The sequence below is a fragment of the Odontesthes bonariensis genome, chromosome 12 (assembly GCF_027942865.1).
Source record: "Odontesthes bonariensis isolate fOdoBon6 chromosome 12, fOdoBon6.hap1, whole genome shotgun sequence".
NCBI classification, from domain to species: Eukaryota; Metazoa; Chordata; class Actinopteri; order Atheriniformes; family Atherinopsidae; genus Odontesthes; species Odontesthes bonariensis.
In genome coordinates, this window is record NC_134517.1 from 1,763,705 (window position 1) to 1,787,646 (window position 23,942).

At 46.5% G+C, this 23,942-nt stretch overlaps 1 protein-coding gene across 1 annotated transcript in view; it reads right to left on the reverse strand.

Annotated features, from left to right (window-relative positions):
* Positions 1-23,124, reverse strand: part of gli2a (GLI family zinc finger 2a) — a 76,624-nt gene extending 53,500 nt beyond the window's left edge. Inside the window, exons 1-2 of the mRNA XM_075478927.1 lie at positions 22,651-23,124; positions 7,891-8,030 (exon numbers count right to left, since the gene is read on the reverse strand). Of these exons, the coding sequence (XP_075335042.1) occupies positions 7,891-8,005 (115 nt within the window). The 5' untranslated portion in view covers positions 8,006-8,030; positions 22,651-23,124. The remainder of the gene's footprint in view (positions 1-7,890; positions 8,031-22,650) is intronic.
* Between the last annotated feature and the right edge of the window lie 818 nt (positions 23,125-23,942).

Genomic DNA, 23,942 nt, shown 5'->3' on the forward strand with positions numbered 1-23,942 from the left:
AGGTGAAAAGAGGTCCTTAGTGACCGCTTCACATGTGAGGAAGAAGCACTACGCTACATGAGCGCATATCTCTGCTTAGACGATAATCTGGAGACGGCCTGTATTAGAACAAGAGGGAGAGGATGGTGAAACAGCTGCACCAACTCAACGTGAAGGGTTTTCTGCTCTTTATTTTGGACATCAGACATAAAGCTGCAGTCAGGAGAAGAACAGTCACACTGAGCTGTTCGATTGTTGAAGAATGTTTCAGCTTAATGGCTCAAAAAAACCATGCATCTGAAAATGTAGCCATAAACTGTACTGAATGTGGCTGTGGTGCAGAGAATAAGAGAGATAAATAATTATTTAGGTTACAAAGCTAAAACATGCTAACAGTTAGCATCGGGAGTATAAATCAAAGCAGGCTTGGAACACAGAAATGTGAAATATTCCTTTTTACTCCGGCAGAGGTGCCATTCTACCCGTATTACAGTATGATCTTGTTGTATTAAAACCTATAGGATAGAGCCTGGAGACAGGAGCCAAGTTCTGGAGCTGATTGCACAGGTATGTTTTAAAAGCTGCTCAACAAAATGAACAGCATGTGCCACATATCATGGTGGTGTGTTCGGTGTTCAGAAAGAACAGCACAGGAGGTCCTTCCATGAATGATGAAAGTATTATCTAATTCAGTTCAACTTTTAAAGTGTTATGAAGACAGCGGTCGGGCAGACAAACCGTCTGCTGTCAGTATTCACAGGTCAGATCCTCGCCTGCCATGAACATGTCTCAATCTGCTGCTGTTGGAGGAGGATGACCCCGTTTTCTTTGAAACACCAGCCAATAATTCTTGGGCCTAGTTAACATCATTGGGGAAATCACCTGGCAAACAACAGACAACAGGCTTACCCGCTGTATCAACACACAAAGGCTTTCATTCAGCAACTCCTCTCAGTTGTAGATCTTTTATTACATGATTGCCTCCTTCCACTTACGTAACGGCACTAAAGCAAAACAGCAAAGAAAGCACCAAATGAGGAATAAAACGTTAATTTAGCAGCTTCGAACGATCATCAGACAGAAGTGAATCTGAGGATAGTTTCTCACGCCTAAATCAAATCAGCATCTTTAGAAGCTTTGACCCTTTAATGCAGATGCAACAGGCTTCATTTACAAAATCGATTGAAAAACCATTTTTCTTAAATATAGGTAAAGATGAAGGCAAATGTATTGCTTTCAGAATGAGAGTTGAAGGTTTCTTTGCTTAATATTTTAAAAAACCCCGTTTAAATAAAGGCTGAATCTTAGCTCCGCATGGGTTCCAATCAGCCCACATACTAGCCTTAGGCTAACTCTGGCATGTTACAGATGTTCTGTTATTAATATGCACTGTCCTGTTAAAAAAAAAAAATGAATTGAATCATAGATTAGTAGCTTTGGGAGGTACCAGGAGGTCTTTTTATTGCCTCTGAACCCAGCTCGCTGGCAACCTTTTCTTCCTGGTGGCTGATTACATATTTTTCTGCTCAGTTTGGGTTTTGGGTGCTTTGAACTGAAGAAAATTTATGATTAAAATCTTAGACTTTCTGTTACTAGAAATGGAGTTATATTAATGTGCACACACACACACACACACATAAAAACCCTTCCATTTCCACCGCAGCCAGGAATACCACTCAATCATCTGTTGCTACCCAGCTGTTACAAAAGTCTTTATTCCTGCATATTTCCTGCAGCTGTATGATGAATAACATTACAAATCAGTTTTCCATATGGGAGCTTCTTGTTTGCTTTTTTCCAAGTGACCATGACTACCATACAGGGGCCATATGATAGGCTCTGCTGTGATTACAGAGCAGTGGAACTAATGACAACACAATCTGGGAGCATTTTCTCACAAAGATTATGACACTGATAGCTGCAGAATATCTGTGTTAGTGACCTTTCTATTACTGTAAAAAGGGCTTCATTCATTTCCAATACTTGTTAGAATGTGAAGATATATCACACTGCGCTGTGTGCTGGGATGAAGAAATGCTCTCCCATTATTTAAGCTCATTGTCTGGTTAGATTTAGTTTTGACTGGATAAAAGCTGTCAAATCTGGAAGAGGAGAGAGGAGATGGAAAAAGAAAAAAGGATGAAGAAGATGGGCCTTAAGGCCTCGGTATGCTTCTCTGTCGGGGACAGCTTTAGTTTGTTGTACCATTTACTCAGAAACCGTGCACTGCTTATTTTTCTGGTTGCGCAGTTCACTGCGACTCGTCTGCCTCCAGCCCCTGGAACCAGGCCATTGTTGTGGCTGCACTCTGTCTGGAGAGAGATTCAGCCTTCTAAGGATGTGACCATGAACAAATATTGAAAAGTTTATTTTTAAAAAAATGTTTATGGAATTCCGCGGCTGCAAACCCAGCTGCTGACAGTGCAGGACCCTTCATGTCTAACGCAAGCTGGCAGATGATATTCAGTTAGTGTGACTCCCTGCCCCAGAACTCAGAGTGATTAGGCCGATTGGTTCCAGGGACAGGGGAGCGGCGGCATGGAAACCATAGACCTGTAATTACAAGAAGATTCCCTCAAGAGGAATTTCATTGATGGCAAAAATTCCAGCAGGCATCTTATCTGCTTGGTGTGTTTAAGTGGCAGTTTTTATAGAACATTTGCATTGCCCCTGCACAGATATGTGTTGACGCAGACTCAAAGTCTATATATACCTGAAGCTTGAGTAACCACAGACATGCATGTCTCATCGTGGCTGAGTGGGCTTCCTTGCTTCATGCAGCAGCATGGGCGGACCACAGCTGTCTGAAGGCACGGGGGAGGTGAGGGGATAAGAACCGGAAGACTCTGACCGCAAACTGTCCGCCTCGAGCCCAAATCAGCCAGAAGAACCAGGCCTGTTTATGTAAGGGCCTCCAGCCCGTGTTTACAGCTAGCACACATTTTTGTTTTACCACGTCTAAACTTCTTGGACGTTTATTTGGCTTCACTTGAACTGTGAGTGTTAGGGCTACATTAGCAGATGAAAGCAGCCGAGGCTGGCAAACTGGGAGCCTGATGGATACTGGATACTGGATACATGCTGGGCCAGATTAGGGCTTCACAGTATACAAATGCACGGACAAGGACTGTCAGCAGGTTCTTTGATAAGCATGTTTCCGTCCAGAGAAAGAAGCGGCTTCAGACAACACCTTCGAGAAGGGGAGAAAGCTGGGCATCTTCCCATCCACCCCACAACACAGACAGGAAGTGTCTTCCAGACCAGAGAGTGGATCACAGGGAAGGAGAAAGAGCTTTCTGTTTAAGAGAGGATGAAGCACAAAAGGGAAAAGGGAAGTCAAAGAGAGGAGGTAGGGAGGGACCCCACCAATACAGAAAGTAAGCTGGAGTGCTGCTTAATCTCCCGAGGCATCCATACATTGTCTGCACCTTCTCTCAGACCGATTTTAACCCAGCAGGGATGCAACCTGTTGTCTTTAGGCCTGATGCATGCAGACACCTTTGGAACAAGGAGATCTGCTTTCAAAGACTTGGCCTAAAGCATGCCACGTTGCTTTTCAGTCCGGGGGCTTGGAAGCACAGGCTGAGCATTCCAAAGAAGACACTAATATCAGGAATATCCCCTCATTTCAGGCCGATTCATATTTCCTAAGCACATTGGAGACATCACAAAGGCTGCCAGTCGTCCACATACAGTGACCCATGCATTAGAAGTTTGAAGACTACTTTGTTTAATATTTGGCTTTATGACTGTCTCCTTCACGCTTTCTTCTTCTTCAGAGCTCCTCTGAACTCTAGTTTAACATAACTCTGGGTTTCTTTTATTGTTACGAACCCCTGAGTGCAGAGCTCAGGAGGATCTGTGTTTTAGTTTGAGTTTTTGTTGACCTGCAGCTGCACAGTGACAGCTGCCTGTGAACAGCTGCCTGTAAACATGCCGCCTCTGCCTCCATCACAGCATATGGAATCTTTACATTCTGCCCCGACCTGCCAGTGCCCCAAAGTGAGACACTCAGAGAGAGACGGGAGAGACGGGAGGCTGAGATGAAAGCTGTGAGGTGAGGAGAAAAAGCAACCCAAAGCCTCAGTAATTAGTGAAGCAAACTCTGTTCAGTGGCGCTCACAGACCTTTAAAGTAATCCTGCACATGAAGAAGAGAAATGTTTGCGAATTCAAAGTCATTCTGGGACAGAAATAACATCGTTCTCTCTTCGAGTCTTCCTTGGAGGACGGCAGAATTCCTGACAGTGTGTCTGTAGAGACCCTGACAGGAACAACAAACAGTATTGGGACGTGGTCAATAGGCTTTCCTGTAAGCTCCTCGAGTATCATTGACATGCTGTTCCAAAATGTTACTGTACATGACACCTGATAGAGCCGATTCTTCCAAACGCTGGAGATACAAATATGTACTTTCGTTTGTTCAGAATGGAATACATGGCATGTTCGGTGGGGTTAGGAGACAGATGAGGTGTGGCTTTACAAACCCACACATTCAGAGCAGGTAAGATAACACCTTTTACTGTGGAACACTGAAGCTGACATGGTCGGAGAATAACTCACTCTGTAACCAGATGTTACAGCATGAAAGGAATCACAGTTTAACACTTCAGGAGATGAATTCTTTCAATCTCTCATCTAAGGTGGAGGGCCAAGGAATTAAAGGGGTCCAGCCTGAGTGCAGTCATCCCTGTATAACCCTGGCTGCTGAGTGCCCCCCCCTCCTCCACCTCTTCAGTCAGTCGGTGGAACCGCAGCAGCACAAGAGCCTCGTTTGGGAGCACAGAAAGAAAGGCGGAAATCTCTTTCTCAGGAAGATTAGTAGCTGTCCCTTTGGAACAGGCCTGAAGATGGAGGGAGGGGGGGCGTGTTTTCTCTGGGACATTTTTCCTTGCGGGGGGGGGTTGACCCACTCTGGAGCACCTTACAGACAAAGGGCAGCGCAGAGACCCTGGTGGGGACTGGAGCTGACTGAGGTTTGCCCATGACAACCATGACTAACACCTCGCTGTGCATTGCAACACCACCAACGATACTCCACCTCTGCATCCGCCTGATCTGCAGGGACCATACTCCACCTCTGCATCCGTCCGATCTGCAGGGAGCATACTCCACCTCTGCATCCGTCTGATCTGCAGGGACCATACTCCACCTCTGCATCCGTCCGATCTGCAGGGAGCATACTCCACCTCTGCATCCGTCCGATCTGCAGGGAGCATACTCCACCTCTGCATCCGTCCGATCTGCAGGGACCATACTCCACCTCTGCATCCGTCCTATCTGCAGGGACCATACTCCACCTCTGCATCCGTCCTATCTGCAGGGACCATACTCCACCTCTGCATCCGTCCTATCTGCAGGGACCATACTCCACCTCTGCATCCGTCCTATCTGCAGGGAGCATACTCCACCACTGCATCCGTCCTATCTGCAGGGAGCATACTCCACCTCTGCATCCGTCCTATCTGCAGGGAGCATACTCCACCACTGCATCCGTCCTATCTGCAGGGAGCATACTCCACCTCTGCATCCATCCGATCTGCAGGGAGCATACTCCACCTCTGCATCCGTCCGATCTGCAGGGAGCATACTCCACCTCTGCATCCATCCGATCTGCAGGGAGCATACTCCACCTCTGCATCCGTCCGATCTGCAGGGACCGCAGGGCAAACGAGACCTGCGGCTGATCTGTGACCTTTAGGAAAGAGCCGGCCACTGAGCGAGTGATTTAAAGCTACATATCTTCTTATTTAGAGTTAGAAAGCATCGATGTCAGTGAGGACGCTTTTCTTTCATTGACACCCTCCGTAGCTGCATCAAACTAACCAAGGACAATGTGTTTTCTCCTGAAAAACATCGATCTTTGCCCAGACTTCACAAACTGGGCCCAAATTCCCAGCTGAAAGAATAACATGACACACACTTTAGGCTAATCAGGGTTACAGAGCTCGCCTGCTCCGTCGGCCTCGTGCAGTCAACACAAAAATGAGCTATGATGGAAAAACTTTTTCAAATTATAACAAAGAGCGTTTAACAAATGTGGAAGCTCTGTCTTCAAAGCATCCCTCTTGGAAAGTACGATGGGGGGGGGCATCAATCACAGGTATTCCTTTGAAATTATGAGAAGTTTCACGGTGATGGAAGTGGGCGCCTAATCTCACCGCGTGTAACTCTGACATGGAAAAGAACAAGCCAACACAGACGTGTAAATCCCAGGGCTTGAGAGTCAGGTTGCAACAGCCAAGCCTGTGAAAACATGCCCCCATAGAGAGACAAATGCTGGCTGTCACACAAAATGTGGGTGCCCGTTTAAAACCATTAAACAGACCCTGAGAAAAAAAAGCTAATTTCTTGCTGCTAGGCCAGCATCTCAGGCCCCTGCCTTCCAGCCTGTGCTTCCACTTGGACCCTGACTCACTTTCTCCATTAGAAACCCTTTGATTCGGGTTAAATGTAAGCCTTCTGTTCCATTCAAACACTCAGGGACACAGGCGAAAACAGCAGGACAAAGTACAGTGTGTCACCATGAAACATCAGCAAGCAACAAGATGTTTCTCCCTAAGTTACCCTGTTCTGTTACTGTATTGTTATATAAAAACTATCATGTAGTTTGGATGATTTTGAATACTTTACAATTCCATTTCAAATACCAGTAAGCAGAATATTAAGTAAGCCAGTTTGTTACATCTTACAAAGTTGCTTTATTAATTCAGCTATGCCCCATATATGCAGAATGATTTGAGAACCAGTTGAAATGAAAAAGAATAATCAAACTGCAAAAACAGAGCATTATGAATTGTCTAATGACAAACTAACGTCCTACTTCTACTGTTCCCCGGTGTGACAAAGTGAGCTTTGTGATGGCAGGCCACCAGGCCCCTCATTAAACACTAAATTAACTTAAGTGATACGTTCCTGCGGCGGACCCTCACTCTATGCCAGTGTATCTTCCTGAGGGGCTTCAGCGTCCACCAACAGATTCTTCCAGCAGGCGTTAGTAATTCATAGCATGGGTACCTCAGAGGCCCGAGCAAGGTCCTCCAACCTTGTTATGAGGAGTTTTCATCAGATTCACTAATGAAAACATGGGCTCTCATCTTTTAATTATGACCCCTTTATAGCGGGAACCATTCAGCCCCTGCACCCTCTGCGTTACCTCACAAGCACAAATAACCCATGATAGGTGCAGGCCGCTGATTCTCAGTGGAGCGGGGATAGGAAAATTCAACCCCACAGCCTACAAGACACACAATGGTCATAACTGTGTGAATGACTGAATAATTCATGCAATGGCAAGTGCAATATTTTCTTTTCATGTTTGAAGAACTCGTGGCTCCTTTGTGGAGGTGCCAGGGAGGGCGCACTGAAACGCCCCAGATTCTCACCATGCATCCCTAAACAATTAATGCTCGTGGCTCCTCTGGTGGCAGGCCACCAAGTCCATCATTAGGCAGAAATAGCGCTCACACCACAATGTCAGGCGACATCTTGTTAGCATTTCAAAGATGCTTCTCTCCACCCAACCGCTACCCGAGGCTTCTGATAAACCATTTGGTCCACTGCTATGCCAGCCACTTTTAGTAATTCATGAAATTTACACTCGGGAGGTGAGAACAAGGTCTTTCGCCCTCATTATAACATTTTTTCATCACCCATTCTCTGACATCTCTGAAACATGCATGGCCCCCATCTCTGGGTATAACTCTTTTTATGTGCCACCCAGCTACTTATTTGAGTAGCCATCATTTTTCTTATTTCACTGCACTGAGTTCACCATCCTACAGAAAAACATCAGAGTCTTATATTAAACTAATGTTTGAAAGGAGCACACAGAAAGTGCTGCTAGTTTTCTCATCAAATGACCAAAATGATTACTGCAGCTACATGCTGGAAGGGTAAAAATCAAACCTACCTCTGCTTAGAGTGGTTGGTGAGGGCTTTTTAGGGAGTTCTGTGAAGCTGCTTCCACCCACACCAGAAGTTTTACACTCCTTCTTGTCAGTGGCTGTTGGAGTTGAAGTTTCCATGATGCTTCTCAGTTTCCGTCACAACCTGGAGAGGAAAGAGAGTCGTATGAGGCCAAATATTTGATGCAGGAAAGCATCATGTGGTAAAGGAGCTAATGCACTGAACATCAACGGCAGCCGCAACAGTTACTTGTTGGGAACAATAAATAAAATACCAGCGATCCTAACCCTACTCCCCCCCAAGAAAAAAAGAATATCACAATGAAAAGTGCAAACAGAAAACAACAAAAGCCTCGGGATAGAACTGTACCCCACAATATGTTGTGTCACATGTAAAGGTACAATGTTTTATCATTCTAAAACAACATGCATCATAGTTCAGCCCAAAATGGCAGCGACATCAGCACAGAGAAGAGTCGTGCAGATTTTTCAGCTTAACTTTAGACTATCAGGACCATAGATGTACAGCAGTAACCCAAAGTCTCAGCTTCCTCAGGGAAAGGAAACAGTTACAATCAGAACATTTCAAATCAACAAAAATCTGAACTTTTCTGAGTGTAAAAGATGAAGCTTCATATAATCATCGTTGCTATTTTTACCTTTATGGATTTTTCAGTAAATATAAACACAATAAATAATTTCCAAACACTTCTTATTTGTATTAAGTAGCAGAAGATCAGCTCACTGAGAACTGATGCAGTTCCCTAACATGCGTCTTTATTCTGCCATCATAAGTAATGTCAAACACGCGCACACTCCCTCTGAGTTTGATGTAATGAGCTCATAGCACTCCTTCTGTTCCAATTGTAAATGTGAGTGGCCCTTAGTGCTGAGGTTTAAACCACACACACTGTGTCAATACCTCCTCACGTCTGTGTGAAAAGCTTGGCAACATGCCACTTGTTTGACTTGGTGGGACCTACAAGATCCTCCTCTGCTGAGAGCAAATAAGACGCTTTGCCCTGAGCAGGCCTGAAAGGGGAAAGTCATTCCACACACAGACGAGCTGGTGGTCGCTACATTTCCTCCCGCTGTCAGACAGAACACTACAAGCCCAAACAACTGGATGCAAGCAGGGGTTCCATATTTCACAGGTGTGGGGGAACCTTTCCATGTCGGGACTGAGGGCTGGGAAAGGGTTAGGGTTAGGGTAAAAGAAAAGGAAATCTTTGAAGTCTCAGGAACCAAAGGGTTCGTGAATTGATCCGTATCAAAAGAACACCAATAACACATTAAAACATCCATCAATCCACTTCATTCAACTCAGGATGAATTAAGAGGAGCCCATCATCCCAGCTGTCACTGTTTGAGAGGCAGGGCACACCCTGGACTCTCACAGGGCCACACAGCCAAAGACCAACAGCCAATCCCAAGGTCGATTCAGAGAAAACAATTAGCCACTAACGTGCATGTTTCTGGACGGTGTGAGGAAGCCGGAGCACCCAGACAGAACCCGCAGAACCTTCCTGCTGTGAGGCGACAGGCTAACTGCCACACCTTTGTGTGGCTGAAACATTAGAACAGCTATCAGGAAATCCATTTCTAACCGAGTCTGGAGAAGAAGCGATTTTAGCTGCAACCGCAGGAAAATTCTGATGGATCAAAAGAATGCGTGCGACTGTGTGAATGAAGAAAAAGGAATGCTGAGAATATTCCTGAAATCATTTTTGGGTAATCTGCTTAGTGTTAGCTGAATGTGTGAAGTGTTGGTCTGCTTTCATGTGGATTTCCAACATGTCATCCTTTACTGTGAGGTGTGTGTACTAACAGGCCTTTCTGCGACCCACTGGAGGTGCCAGTCACCTGTCATCGAGCCAATGTAAGCCGATTAGTGGCGGGCGACTAACAGGTTTAGACTGCATCTGTTTCTTTTTTCTGCTGCCAAAAAGTCCACAAGCTGGCCGGTGAGCCGTCTCGTCTTGGACAACTCCAGCTCCTGACATCACCTTAGTGATAGAATTCCATTTGTTCTTTCATCGGCCCTTATCATATTCGGACCAGGCTGGAGGGCAGACCACTTGGTGGTGAGCCCTTTTGTTTCTGATAAGTTGGGCCCATAAGGACAGCGGTGCCTTTCAAGCAGCCCGCCCCTCAGAAATAACTGCAAACTCTTCCTTTAACAGTCTGATTAACATCTGGCAGCACATTAATGCTTCCTGTTTCCATGCTTTTACAGCATAACAACTATATTAGCTTTCCAGCAGCCTCTGAACCTCCAGCCAATATTCCAATGAAGAGGTGTTTGGGTGCTGGTGCCAGTAAAGGCCGTTGCCTCGAAACAATGAATACAATGTTGGGGATAGTTGGGAGCTAGAAAAGCTACATCTGAGTACGTTTCATAAAAATGCCCCCAAATTCAACTTCACCCTCACCCACCCATTGATTTTCTTCATTTAGTGGAGCTGCTACATTACCTTTCCCTCTAACCCAATGTGTCCCCACAGACCAGACCCATGTTGCCCCCGATGACAGGGAGGCCCAGCTCTGACGGGCTGGTACAGGTGTCAGGAACCAAGCGGACAGATGGCGGGGGCCAAAGGCGAGCAAACAACAAGGCTGCACTTCTTTTCTCATCTTCTGGTTGGCTGGGCAGACCACTGCAGCACGAACAGGATAAGGGCCTCCGTAGCCCACCCTCCGGTGGGCCATGTGACTTCAGAGAGCAGAGCAGGTCTACTGTCATCTAAAACTGACACCCAACTCCCAAGAAATCCAATAAAGAAATGGAAGCCTGTCATGTAAAGGGAAAGTCGAACAGTCTGCTCCACTCTGGGGTTGAAAGGAATGCAGGAGCTGCTAATATTGATAGATAAGTCCAAAAAGAGTAGAGTGCATGACTGCTATAATTTGGTTACATAAGTGCAGAGCAACTTTTTTCCATGGCTCAGAGCCATTTGTCTTTAAAGTGTTACACTGAGGGTGCATGGTTCCTGTCCCCTCTCTCCCACACAACCAGTAAGCTGGATGTTTTTTTTCTACGAATACATTTCTTTACCGTTTAATATCTTACAAACATTCTAGATGAGGAGTCTATGTCTGTGTTTCTTCTCCGAAACACTTGAAGAAGTAAAAACACAGGGCAAAGGGCCATTTCCAGTCCCAGTCTCACCCAAAATAGTGTGCCTATAGTCTGAATCATAGCAAAGTGTCCCATTAAATGAGTCACAGTTACCAGAGTTAGCAGGAAAAGCTGTGTTAGTACAGAAGATGGCTAACGCTAACACAGAGAGAGCAGTTTGCTGCAGAAACTACACATCTGTGATGGACCATCCAGACATGCCAGTTAGCCACGCAGGGCCCGACGTAAGCTCACATCAATGCCCAATTATCCCACACATTTCCAGACTTACATGACTTGTTTTGTAAATGTTCAGTGCAGATACCTCCAAAGAAGAAGGCTCAGCTGACAGAAGGATGTACAAACTGGGGCTTTTTCTTCCATCTGACCTCCTCTTCCTCTCTTCAAGTTAATTTACTTTCTGCGCCTTTGTCTCAGACTCACAGAACTTTTGTTATGAGACCCGGTGTGTGTTTTTCTTAGCGCCTCGCTCAGTTTCAAGTGTTCCTCTCCTCCACTACCGTTCAACAGCTCCCCTTTCACCAACACTGAAAGGAATGCAAACACACATCAAAAGGAGCCCTCTCATTTTGAAGATTTCCAGGCTTTGCTCTTCGTACCTTCTTCCTTCCTATCTTTCAGTGGCTGCAATCCCTGTTGGTAGGCTCCCTGTCCTGCCAGCACATGCACGCACACACACACACACGCACACACACACACACACACACACACACACACACACACACACACACACAGTCAGTTTGCACACTCATTAAGACGCTCACCAACTGCTGTCCCACACTCTGCTCACTTGGCAGACGTAGGGGAGATGGATAAGTGAGGTCTGCTGCCCCCATGCCACCTGCAGACCTCCCCACTCAGGTTTCCGACAGTGATATCCATGCAGGTTGACATAACAACCCCCGAAAGTCAAAATATGGCTTTTGTTTTACATATTTTGGTGTCTTCATCATAGATGTAATGTTTTCTTGGATGACTGGTTACTGAAGTCTTTGGATTGTTTTTCCACCACTTTGCCGTCAGACTTTTCGTGATCTCTTGATTCAAAGGTGTTAAAAAGGCGTTAAAAAGGTAGAATCGTACTGGTAGTCTTATACATGCACGCGCACGAGGGGCCATTGAATAGTGGGAGGAGGTGTTTTCTTTGCATGCTTCAAATCTTACATCCTGCCCTGTACTCTGGTTACCTTTTGAGTTTCACCTGTCTACTGATGGTTAACTATATTCAAAGCAATGATAGAAGCAGTAGTCCCAGATTTCCAAACTCTGTTATGATCAAGAAAACAATCTATTTTCTGCCCCACGTCTGCCTGTTGCACTTCAGTGGACAAAGAGCTAAAACATCAGGATGAACTTAAGAGGAAGCTGCAACTGTTAGGTGGAACTTGTACGAGATAAGAGGTTCCACACAGGCTGCTTCAGTGGTAGTCTCTCTGAAAAGAGAAAGTCTTTCCCCATCCATGGGCAGTCCTGACCACCTTGGCAGGACTTTCTCTCATTGTCCACTTCTTTGGGGTTTCTTGCCTTTGGGTAACCTCCCTGTCTCACCACTCCAGTGGGTTTCCAGCCACAACGTGCAGCTGTTTTCAGTCACAAAGCTCTGAAACCCCACAGCTGAGGAGAATCCTCTGAAACGAGAAGACAACACTGAGCAGCTTCAGGGCTGTTTTTAGAGTTGCTTTACGTGGCAACAAATCTGTTACTGCACATTAAAAGTCCTTTGACTTAATTAGTAAACTCTTCAGGAAGCTAAGCTGTGTACACCTAGAACCTTTGAACCTAAAACCATCAGGATGAGACAGTTTATAAAATGAGCTTATATGACTTTAATCTGGAAAGGTTTTCAGCGCACAACCCTCCACATCAGACGGGGAGAAGGTGACAGACCAGTAACAGATCCATGGGTGTGGGGATGTGTGTGATGGAAGGAACCAGCACAATGTTACCCATGAAGGTCACGCTCACTCCAGCCCTAACCACCATCATTCTTAACCCTGAAGTGCTACTGATTCAACAAAGTCCTGAAGTGAGATAACAGCTGCTCAGTCATACATTGGTCTCAAGATCCCGTCCCATGAAGGCACACGGTTCACATCGCTTGCTCCAGAGACTTGACAATGGTCAGAACACACAACAGAATTGGACTCGCAAAGGTTAGTTTACGCAGGGAGGAATAACTCGGCTGCTCTGATATGAGCCGTATTCCCCCCCCGCTGCTTGTAGGGGCGGTACTGCCCGCTATCATGTGTCTTATGAACAAATAACCCATGTCTTTAGGACTTGTTGGAATCTTCCTGTATACAGATGATCCAATGAAACGGATGACGAGCTACAGAGACCTCTGGGAGAGGACGAGTTAAGGCTGGGACAGGGCCCGTCTCTGGGGATGAATAATACAACAGATCGGATGTGATGTGTCATGAAGCGGAGGAGCCGTGAGAGGCCTGCATTCAGCAGCTTTAACATCATGTCTGGAGGCTAAGGTCACTCACCCAGTATGAGAGTATTGCTACAATATGCTGTACCAGGGTGGGTATTACTAGCAGTTAGTTAGGTTTATTGGTGGCAGATCTGTTAGTTTTGAATCTTGCTTTCAGAAAAGTCCATTTTAAAGGGATTGATTGCTCAGATGTGTTTATCTTGTTTCAGCTCATAGCCACATAAACGTCTCTGAACACGTTCTGCACGTCCTTTTTTTCTCTCCTTCACAAGCCTTCACAATCTCCCCACACTGAAACCCAATCATCCAGCGGACTGCAAATGGTCCAGAATAATGAGAAGCTAACAACGGATGCAATTTAAAAGGCATCTAAAACAGCATAGAAAAGTCCTGTGGATGAGTTCTTACCCGACTCCTGGACCTTCCACTAGTAAAGACAATATCCTGTGGCTGATCTCTTTGTCTCCCTCGACCAACAGAGCCCAGATGTGGAGCTCTTGGTCTCTTCAGCGCTTCTTCTCCAGCAGGAAGGAGTCAGCATGGATGCAGATCAGTCCTCCACAGGTTCTACTGTGCTGCCGTAATAATGTTGAACTAAGTTTGTAAAACTGATGATGATGTCATTTTCACTTCTTAATCTTTTTCCATACCACCTGATTACTGAAAAGATACACATGTGGGGGTCTTCAACTCTTTGTTAAAGACATGAATTCATAAACAAAGTTATGTTAGTTTTAGCAGTTCTATCTAAGATTATAGTATGTAACAAAGTCAATGTTTCCACTAAAATCCATCTGCTTTGCTAAACCACGTGTTGTATCGTCATTACCATAGAAGAAGTAATTTCTATTTGAGGAGAGGGTCCTTCTACATGGGAGAGTGGTCCCACTGTCACCACTTAGTCCCTAAGAAGAGGAGAACTTCAACAGAGGAGATGGAAGTGGATTCTAACGGTGTCTAAGAGGTAAAACCATAAAGTTCTAAGTGTCCCGTTAACTGTCAGATAAATTCATGATCACATTTTTTCTCCTGTAGTCAGCTATGTTTTAATTCTTTACATATCTCAGCTGAACTAATGGATCTACTTATTTAACCTTTATTAAACCAGGTGAGTCAGTTGAGAAGCGATTATCATTGGCAGTGACGACCTGGCCAAGAAGCAGCAGCAAAAAGCAAATTACACCAAAAACAATCATAGTAATAATAACTACTCATAAAACAGTTAGAAAGATGCTGACCATTCACACACAATATATGCATTCCATTCAGCAAGGTACAGTGATCAGAACCGTTTGTTGGTTATGACTTACTGAGGCTGAACACTTAACAATAGCCGCTTTCGGACAGACCGTTCTAAGAAAGTAGTTATCAGAACTACCCTCCTCGAATTTCGTTCTGATAACTATCCTTCCCCAGCGGAACTGTTTCAGTCTGCATTCGCACATGAGTCGGGACCTGATAGGGACTGATGCGCCGCGCGCAGCCGTCTGCTTCAGTGACGTGTTAGCCGTTAGCCGTTTAGCGCTACATTCAAACACAAAACAAAACGGTAAAAGAAAGGAGAGTAGAAAAAACACCACCAAGAAGCTAATATGGAGAGCGGGGAGGCCACTGTGTTTATGGTCTGCATGATGGTGATATTAATCATGGACAATCACATCAGGCGTCTAATATCGAGGCTGGAAAAGCTCACAGAGAGAGTCAGGAGACGATACTTTTTCATTTCATGAAGGAAGAAAGGAGAGCAGAGCGCTGCAGACAAATGAGACCAGTGTAAGTTTAACTTATTAAACACCCGCCGGTTGTGTCCGTGTCTATGAGGAAACATTTCAGCCATGATAGCATGACATGGGGCGTAGCTACCGACCACCACACACCTCCGTTAGATTCGTTCTATAAGAACTATGAAAAGACCCGACCTCGGAGAAGGAGCTAAATAGTTATAGGAACTAAGGGAGAAAGCCCCGAGTTCCTGTATGTCCGAACACGGGAGAAAACGGCCCCGCGGATTAAAAGGTTATTAGAACTGCCAAAGGTGGGCGGTCTGTGGCGTAGTGGGTACAGCAGACGCTCCATGTACAGAGGCTATAGTCCTCGTGCAGCTGGCCCCGGTTCGAATCCCGCATCGGACGGCCCTTTGCTGCGTGTTATTTCCCTCTCTCTGCCCCTTGCTTCCTGTCTCTCTTCACTGTCCTATAATAAAGGCATAAAAAGCCCCAAAAAAATATAAAAAAAAAAAAAAAGAACTGCCAAAGGTTCCTACAGTCCGAAAGCGGCTAATGCAGCAGAGGTGTGTGTGTGTGTGTGAGAGTGTGTTACAGTGGCAGCTGTCTCTGGTGCCGCGGCGGCTTCCTCTCTGAAGCATTTGGCCTGAGCCGTTCATCCTAAATGTGTTGTTAGCACTCACTCTCCACTGCTTCAGCTGTCAGTAAGATCAGCAAATACTTAAGCAAAAGAGTGTGTGTGTGTGTGTGCACGTGTGTGTGTGCATGTGTATCCCTCTGCTCAGCCACAAAAACATGCCTACAAGTCAGTCAGGGACTTCCACATGGTTGTGGAAAAAGAGGTGGCAGTGACGGTCTGTGGCTGTGTCTGGGTGTCCCTTCGCTTCAGCTGTGAGACGGGCCGGGGGGTCGGGGGGGGACACGTTAGTGAACATGTTGGGCGGGGACACTACGATCAGAAGCTGACAAAGCACATCCACAGGTGAGGTCTTGCTTTCATTGTAATTACAACTACCAGTGAGCAAGTCAGTCTCTTGTGGCCATTTGTCCAACATTTACAGGAGTTCCTCTGAAGCAGCACACATCTCTTCTACAGAACATGGTGGTCCCACTATGCCAGCCTCGTACCTTACAGTGAATAGGAAAAATATCTACCTGTGGAAGATCAGAAGACACATTTCTTCCCATTTAACCCAGCTGGGTTACACTGAACCTGTTATTCTTTGCATTGACCCATAAAAAACTCTGGTTTTACTTGGTTCCGGATCGGAATGAAATGAGTGTTATCGCACATCACTCGTGTCACTGTGAGCTGCCTCCACCCCAAACCCAAAGGTTATAAGGGAATGCAACATTTTGAATGTCTCTGGAACAGTTTGTTCTGCAGTTAGTGACGTTCTCAGGGTTCTTTTCTCAGACATGTCAGCTCCTTCAGGGCCTCAGAGGACATCTTCAGTGGCTGAGTGCTTCCTCTTATGTTCAGGACCATTAGCTTGTGTGTTCTGTTGTGGCCACCGAAGTGTGGACTAACTGAAGTAAATGTGTGGCTGAACGGGAGATTCACCAAACCAAGACCCACATTTAAATCACTACGACCTGATAAAATGCGAATGCCACCATTTCAATACTGTTGCATTCTTTAACAGCCGACAGGGCGTTTATGGTGTGTAATAAAAGATAAAAAATGTGGTGGATTCTCTGCTGTCTTCACCACAGGCCTACCCCTGGAGGGCTGCTCCACTGTGACCACCTGTTGACATCACTGAGTTCACACTGAGGGCAGCGCAACAGTACATGTGCAACACCTAAGCAGGAGGATGAGCCCTGCACATAACCAGCATGGTTTTCATTCTGCTTTCTCTCTAATTACAAAACACAAGTAAACCTCATTTTGGCTCCGAGTCAGAGCAGCGAGAGGAGACGATGACATGTAGAGGGGGAGGGAGCGAAGGTTTCAGAGTGAGTTGCTAAAGAAAACCACATGCCTCTGCATCTATGCTCTGCTCTGGTCTCAGGCTTCTATCTGAGAGGAGACTGTGGCCTGGCAGCCAGTCAATCTACTATCTCCCATTATATGGAGACGTCAGAAATAGAGCCCAGTAACAACCCCCCCCCCCTGTATAACGGCTGGAGCCTCCATGTGGACCCCAATCACACCATCTCTGTGAAGACCAGGACACGAGGCAGGGCCCACTGTGAGGACCAGGACACGAGGCAGGGCCCTCTGTGAGGACCAGGACACGAGGCAGGGCCCACTGTGAGGACCAGGACACGAGGCAGGGCCCTCTGTGAGGACCAGGACACGAGGCAGGGCCCTCTGTGAGGACCAGGACACGAGGCAGGGCCCACTGTGAGGACCAGGACACGAGGCAGGGCCCACTGTGAGGACCAGGACACGAGGCAGGGCCCACTGTGAGGACCAGGACACGAGGCAGGGCCCTCTGTGAGGACCAGGACACGAGGCAGGGCCCACTGTGAGGACCAGGACACGAGGCAGGGCCCTCTGTGAGGACCAGGACACGAGGCAGGGCCCACTGTGAGGACCAGGACACGAGGCAGGGCCCTCTGTGAGGACCAGGACACGAGGCAGGGCCCACTGTGAGGACCAGGACACGAGGCAGGGCCCTCTGTGAGGACCAGGACACGAGGCAGGGCCCACTGTGAGGACCAGGACACGAGGCAGGGCCCACTGTGAGGACCAGGACACGAGGCAGGGCCCACTGTGAGGACCAGGACACGAGGCAGGGCCCTCTGTGAGGACCAGGACACGAGGCAGGGCCCTCTGTGAGGACCAGGACACGAGGCAGGGCCCACTGTGAGGACCAGGACACGAGGCAGGGCCCTCTGTGAGGGCCTCAGTCAGTTTAGCTACCCAGCACCCATAAATGAAAGACAGAAACTTTTCTTTGGATTTGTCAGTTCATTGACAGAATAGTTTTAATGTGGTCTTTGTTTTTTTGGATCTTTCCCATTCTCTCTGTCCTTAAACAGCAGATTTCTTATAGCTGTAAAACCCACAGATCAACCTGTTCGAGCAGCTTAATGCTGAATGCATTAATGGAACATATCTTTCTGTAAGTCTGGTCTTAATGCTCTTTTTGAACTCTAATGATATCTGACAGACATATCTGTCTGCTTAAAGGATAAAACCCCTCAGCTCCAGACTTAATGCGCTGTGAAATGTGAAGACACCTAAATGTGCAGATAAAATAAACTGACTTGTCACTTTCCATTGTCCAAAGAGTTTATCTCGTGTTGAGATAATGAAATCAGCTCCACCATCCCCCTTCCAAATGAACTGACCCCCTCTGACTCGGACAGAGTTTCCCCACAAGACCTCAGAGCTGCAGCCACCATTGTTCCTTTGTGTGCTGACAGACAATGATGATGTTACTGCGAAAATGCTTTAGGGAAACTGGCTTTCCGATGAGTCAGTTAAGGAGAGTGTGAAGTGTTCAGCCAGGATGAGATGAGAAGATCTGTGCTTACACAGCATGCATCACATCCAGAACCCTGTAAACAGAGGTCAGTGTGTTTAAGTTTCCCTCCCTGTGTGGAGATGCTGCCGCTGGCTGAGGCCCACAGCACAAACACAACGGCACCGGAGCATTTTCAAATACTCTTCTCCTATTTCCGCAGCAATTGTGCATTCTTTCTTAAGATTAAGGGGAGCTCCTCTGGTGATTGATGAGGTCAATCAGTCTGTAATGAGCGTGTCAGTTACCATACTGTAGCGCTCTTAAAGCGGCTTGTTAAATGCACATCAGCCTCTCCTGCTGTTCCCCTGACGTGTTTGTAGAGGCCATGTGTGTTATTTCCATGGGAGTGCTACCACCCGACATAACCTCCGTTTCTGTGCCGGAATTCAAGTGCTCACTCATTGCTGCTCATAGCCAGCAGCCCATCACCCCCCAAACTCCAGGCCGGATATGATGTGAGGCTCTTTAACCTCACACACTTAAGGAAGAATGAACAGGACGCCTCGAGGGGAGTGAGAAAACAGGCGTTAAAACAAGCGGGGATTGTCTCGCTGTGTCCCACATGCCAAAAGCAAAGCGAGTGGGATTCAGTGAAGGGCTCTACACAACAATGGAAGTGGCAATCTCTCTGCTGCTCTCCCACTTTTACCTCCATCTGAAGTGCAGGCTGACTAAGAAAGATTGTGGTTGCATCTCTCAACTTAAAACTTAGCTGCCTTTTACAGCCCCCCTCAAACGTCCATTAAAGTCTAATCTGCTCATTCCAGCACACGAGCACATGTCAGCCCACAGCACACCTATGTGGTGGGCTCCAGACCTCTCAGCTCTGCAAAAAGAGGACAACGGTAAAGGGGACCCAGAGATTTAGGTCAATCGGAGCTGTTTGGATGAAAAAATTATTGAGTAAACAAAGAAAAGAAATAACGGGAACATTTGTGAGACAAGTTTCGGCTGAGAAACTTATGATAGGACGGACAACGAAGCCCGTTTAGGCGACGCTTTACTGACCAATCCTGCAAACGGAGAACATTTCCTTCTTTTCGTTAGGCTACTCGCATATGTATATATTATATTATATTATATTATGTTATGTTATGTTATATTATGTTATGTTATGTTATGTTATGTTATATTATGTTATGTTATGTTATGTTATATTATATTATATTATGTCATGTCATGTCATGTCATATCATATCATATCATATTATATTATATTATATTATATTATATTATAAATGCATTGAATACATTCAGGTATAGATATGGCATTATGAAACGTTCAATTATTCAGTTAATTCATCAATAATTGGTTAATTGTTTCCAACAGAAAATAATAACAGTACTCAGATGAAAGCTTTCCACAGCAACCTGATACCAACATTTTAAAGGATTTCACCTGCTCCCTATCTACATTTTTATTTTTCTAATTACCTACTGAGGCTGGGTATAATGGGCCAAAGACTGCATCTAGGTATTTATATGTGGAGTGATGCTCCATGATTTATGTCTTTTATTTCCTACATGTACTGAATGTTACCGTGGTACGTTTATTCAATTCAATTCAATTCATTTCAATTCATTTCAATTCATTTCACGAGTATAATCATTCTTGACATATCAATAGAAATGATATGTGATGTCTGTGTGAATGAAACGGTGAAAAAAGTGAAACGTTTTCAGCTGTTTTCATCGGACGAGTGCCTTCGCCACTCCATTGACCAACTTCAGGGGAAGTAGTCGCAGTCAGTGTTCCGACTGCAGTATATACACATCAATATGTCTTTATGCATCGCTCAGACCTGCACAGAGCTACAGATACTCATACTACAGCATGTCGAAGGCATGTCGAAGCGAGCCTCGTACGGCACCCATGCTGCACCCATGCTGCTCCGCCTCCAACGTGCAAACATTCGTTCACTGGAGGTTATTCCAAGTATTTTGGGAGATGGGCCAAATTGAAACATTGTACATAGGAGTAGAATAGATGATCTCACACAGCCCCAAAAAGCTGATCACAACCCCAAAAACCCAGCATTCATCTGAAATAAGACGGGAGAAGTCCCAGTTTCCCAGCTGCTTCCACTCCTTCCAGCAGCAGCTCGAGGTTTGCACAGAGCTTAAAGGAAAGAGCAGCAGCTTCCCTTCATCCACAGCCATTAAATTCCAGCGCAAACATTTTTCAGCCGAACCACTGAGGCCTCCCAGGCCCCCACACACGAGCCCAGCTAAGGCAGCAGCGTTTTCTTCCTGCTGCCGCCGTGAGGTGCCGGGACACTGGGTACTGGGTACTGGGACAGGGCAGCATCTGAGCTCAGAGCAACGAGGCTCGGAGCAGGATGGGCTGGGGTGGAAGGCATTCTCCTTTTTCAACATTTGAGTTTGCTCAGCAGGAGAGGGTGGTTGTGGTGGAGAAGGAGGTGGGTGGTGTCGGCGGTGGTTGAGGGGAGCTGCTCCTCCCCCTCCGCAGAGTCACTCAGCCTTCACCCTCTCCTCCAGCCCTCCTTTCTGTCCCTGTACGCTAGACTTCATCGGTATTTGCTTTAAAGAGAACCCCCACCCCTCTGGAGCCTATACCCCTCTAACACACACACAACCCACTCAGTCCTTCTCCAGTGTCTGCTTCATCAAATTTCTGCAGAATCAAAAAAAACATGAGAAAGCAGTCGATCAGTAAAGGCCTGTGCACAGAGGCCATGTGTGGAAGCGGGGGGCTTCAGCGGGGCTTCGGCAGCGTACATGCGGCGGCACACAGGGCTGAAGGAGATGAAAGTGACATGGCCACTATAGGGTCCGTGAACGCTGCAGAGCAGAGCCCCTGAACTGAAGCTGAATGAGCTGAATAGGCTCATCCATTCTTTGCTCCTTTCACTCTCTGCAGGCCCTAGCTGTTGGAACTCTTCATTCCTCACAATAGGCAAATGCACTAAAACTTTTTCTTTTTTCTTCTCATGCAAATGGACTCAGCCCTCACTGGCCTTGTCGTCATGTGAAGCGGAAAACACACATGCACACGCTTGATTGGAAAAAGGGTTTCCACCTTAAGTCTTATTTCTTTCTTAAAATATTCTTTCTGAAGGCATCTGCTCCTAAAAACTAACAGAATTCCAACTTTTCCAGCTCTGTGGCTCATTAACAAGGGAAAAACACGTTTGATTTCCAAGTGTTTCCCAGATGGAAGAAAAACCTTGTAAAAACCAAACACTCTGTTTCTTGTTCACTAATATTTGGGTCAAAGCAACTAACAACAAAGTGGGACTCATAAGTCCACACTTGAGTTTGGAGATCATTAGCAGTGCATGTTAGATTGGGGTAAAAGCCAACAGCAAATATTGCTGCTAAAGGGCTCGACAAAGGCGTGAAGTGTTTGTTGAGCGCTCAGCCTGGAGAGCAAACAGTAAACTCTGAATCTTTCAACAATAAGTACACATCTCCTGCAGCCTGTCACAGCCCACGCTGCTCCTGCATTCCTCTGTGAGCTGGAGTTAGTCTCAGCTCTGGAGCTCTGAGATCAGAACAGTAAAGTGTGAAGCCTGTGTGTCAGTGCGATGAGTAACATGCTGATTGTTTAAGCAGCTCCACATTATCAGCCGCAGTCTTCAGACTCTGGGAGAGGAACCAGAGTGCCCTCCTGGGGAGCTCTAACAGTAACCACTGGCATCTTCCACAGCGTGGAAACTTCACGCAGACAGAGATGATCAGTGCAGAACTATCACACAATCACTTTGGAGAGTGGCCAACGCAGAATGGGATCCCATCTGCTCACACACGGATCAAGTTGCAGGAGCAGAACTTTTTGGATTCCTCTGTCAGATAAGTTCAAAGTGCAACTGAGATGTGAAGCTGCCTTGAGCCTCATCTGCAGGGAGGAGGAGAAGCTCGTTTGAACGTTTCTCTGCGCGTGAGACGCATAAAAACAACAGCCATAAATTTCATAAAGTTCACAAAGGCACAATCAAAGCGTTACTTCAAAGTTTGCCCACCTTTACTGCCGCCTCTGCTCTCCTCGAAGCAGAGCCTCCTACACTCTGTCTTTTTGTCCGAGAAAACTTTGCCTGGAGCGGGATTCCCGTCACTACAGCCCGGCTGGCACCATCGGAACGCGCAGACAAGCCTCTCCGGACCCGAAGCGAAACTCCACGAAAGTTAGAAAAGAGTGGAAGTCTGCGGGCATTCCGCCCTCTCTGTCCCACACGGCGGATCAGTTCGGAGCAGAGGTCGCGTCTAACTTTTTCTTACAATCCATCTTCTCCGGGAAGTGCGCTCATGCGTGCGTGCGTGCGCTGCGCGCTCTTTCAGCAAAAGGACATGTTGCGCTGAGAATGATCTTTTCTCTTCTCTCTGCCAAGCGAACTCTAAAGTTTGGGTGGAAAGCCAGGAAAGGCGTTGTGGCCTGTCGGCAGTTGCTGCAGAGACATGCGGCTGTGTTGAGATCCTCAGGCTGCTGATCTGTTTTCAATCCGAGCCCCCCACCCTCCCCCCTTAGCATCTCCTCCTCTCCTCTCTCCCTCCCCGCTCCCTGGTGAGTTGGGCCATTTGCTGCAGCAGATGGGCCGGGCTAACTCAGTCCAGTTGTAGTCGGGAGGAAAGTTAGGTAAAGTTTCATGTCTTCTCCGCTTTTGTCTGCTGGAGCCAGTTTTACCCGCGGCTGAGAAGTCCCAGAATCCGTCTCACGCACACGCACGCGCCTCAGTTCAAGTTGCAGGGCACAAATCAAAGTTTACTATGTGTAGCCAGGTGAACAGGGGTGATGGTGTTTTCTGTCTCTGTGGTGTGTTTTATTAAGTGTCCTGTCACTTTAAGAGCTGCGTATGGGGAAACTCCTGCGAGAGTTGCAAAAGAACGAAAGACGCGAGTACCGCGAATTGGAGAAACAGAGCAGATAATGGCGTTAACACGTGCATGTTACCTGTGCGAATAACTCAGAGAAAAGTGAGTACAACCGCAAGATTAGTTTCTGCAATCTATGGTGGAGAGACTTTGTGAGCCCACAGGTTGACATTCGGGACTGGAGAGTGTACCTGTTTGTTTGTTGCCGAGGACTGGTTCAGAGTGTTTTTCATAGTTTCCTCCGTGCCGAGAGCCCACCTGTTATGGCGTCGGGACAGCAGGGGAGAAGGAGCCGAGTTTGAGCAGCGTCGAGCGTGACGTGAGGCTCTTAGACTCCAAGTGAGGAATAGAGATAGCCACTACTGTTGTCTGTATTACCGGATTAATGTTCACAAAACTGAAGCTAGCCTACACAAGAGAGATAGTAGGAAATTATTTTTGTTTT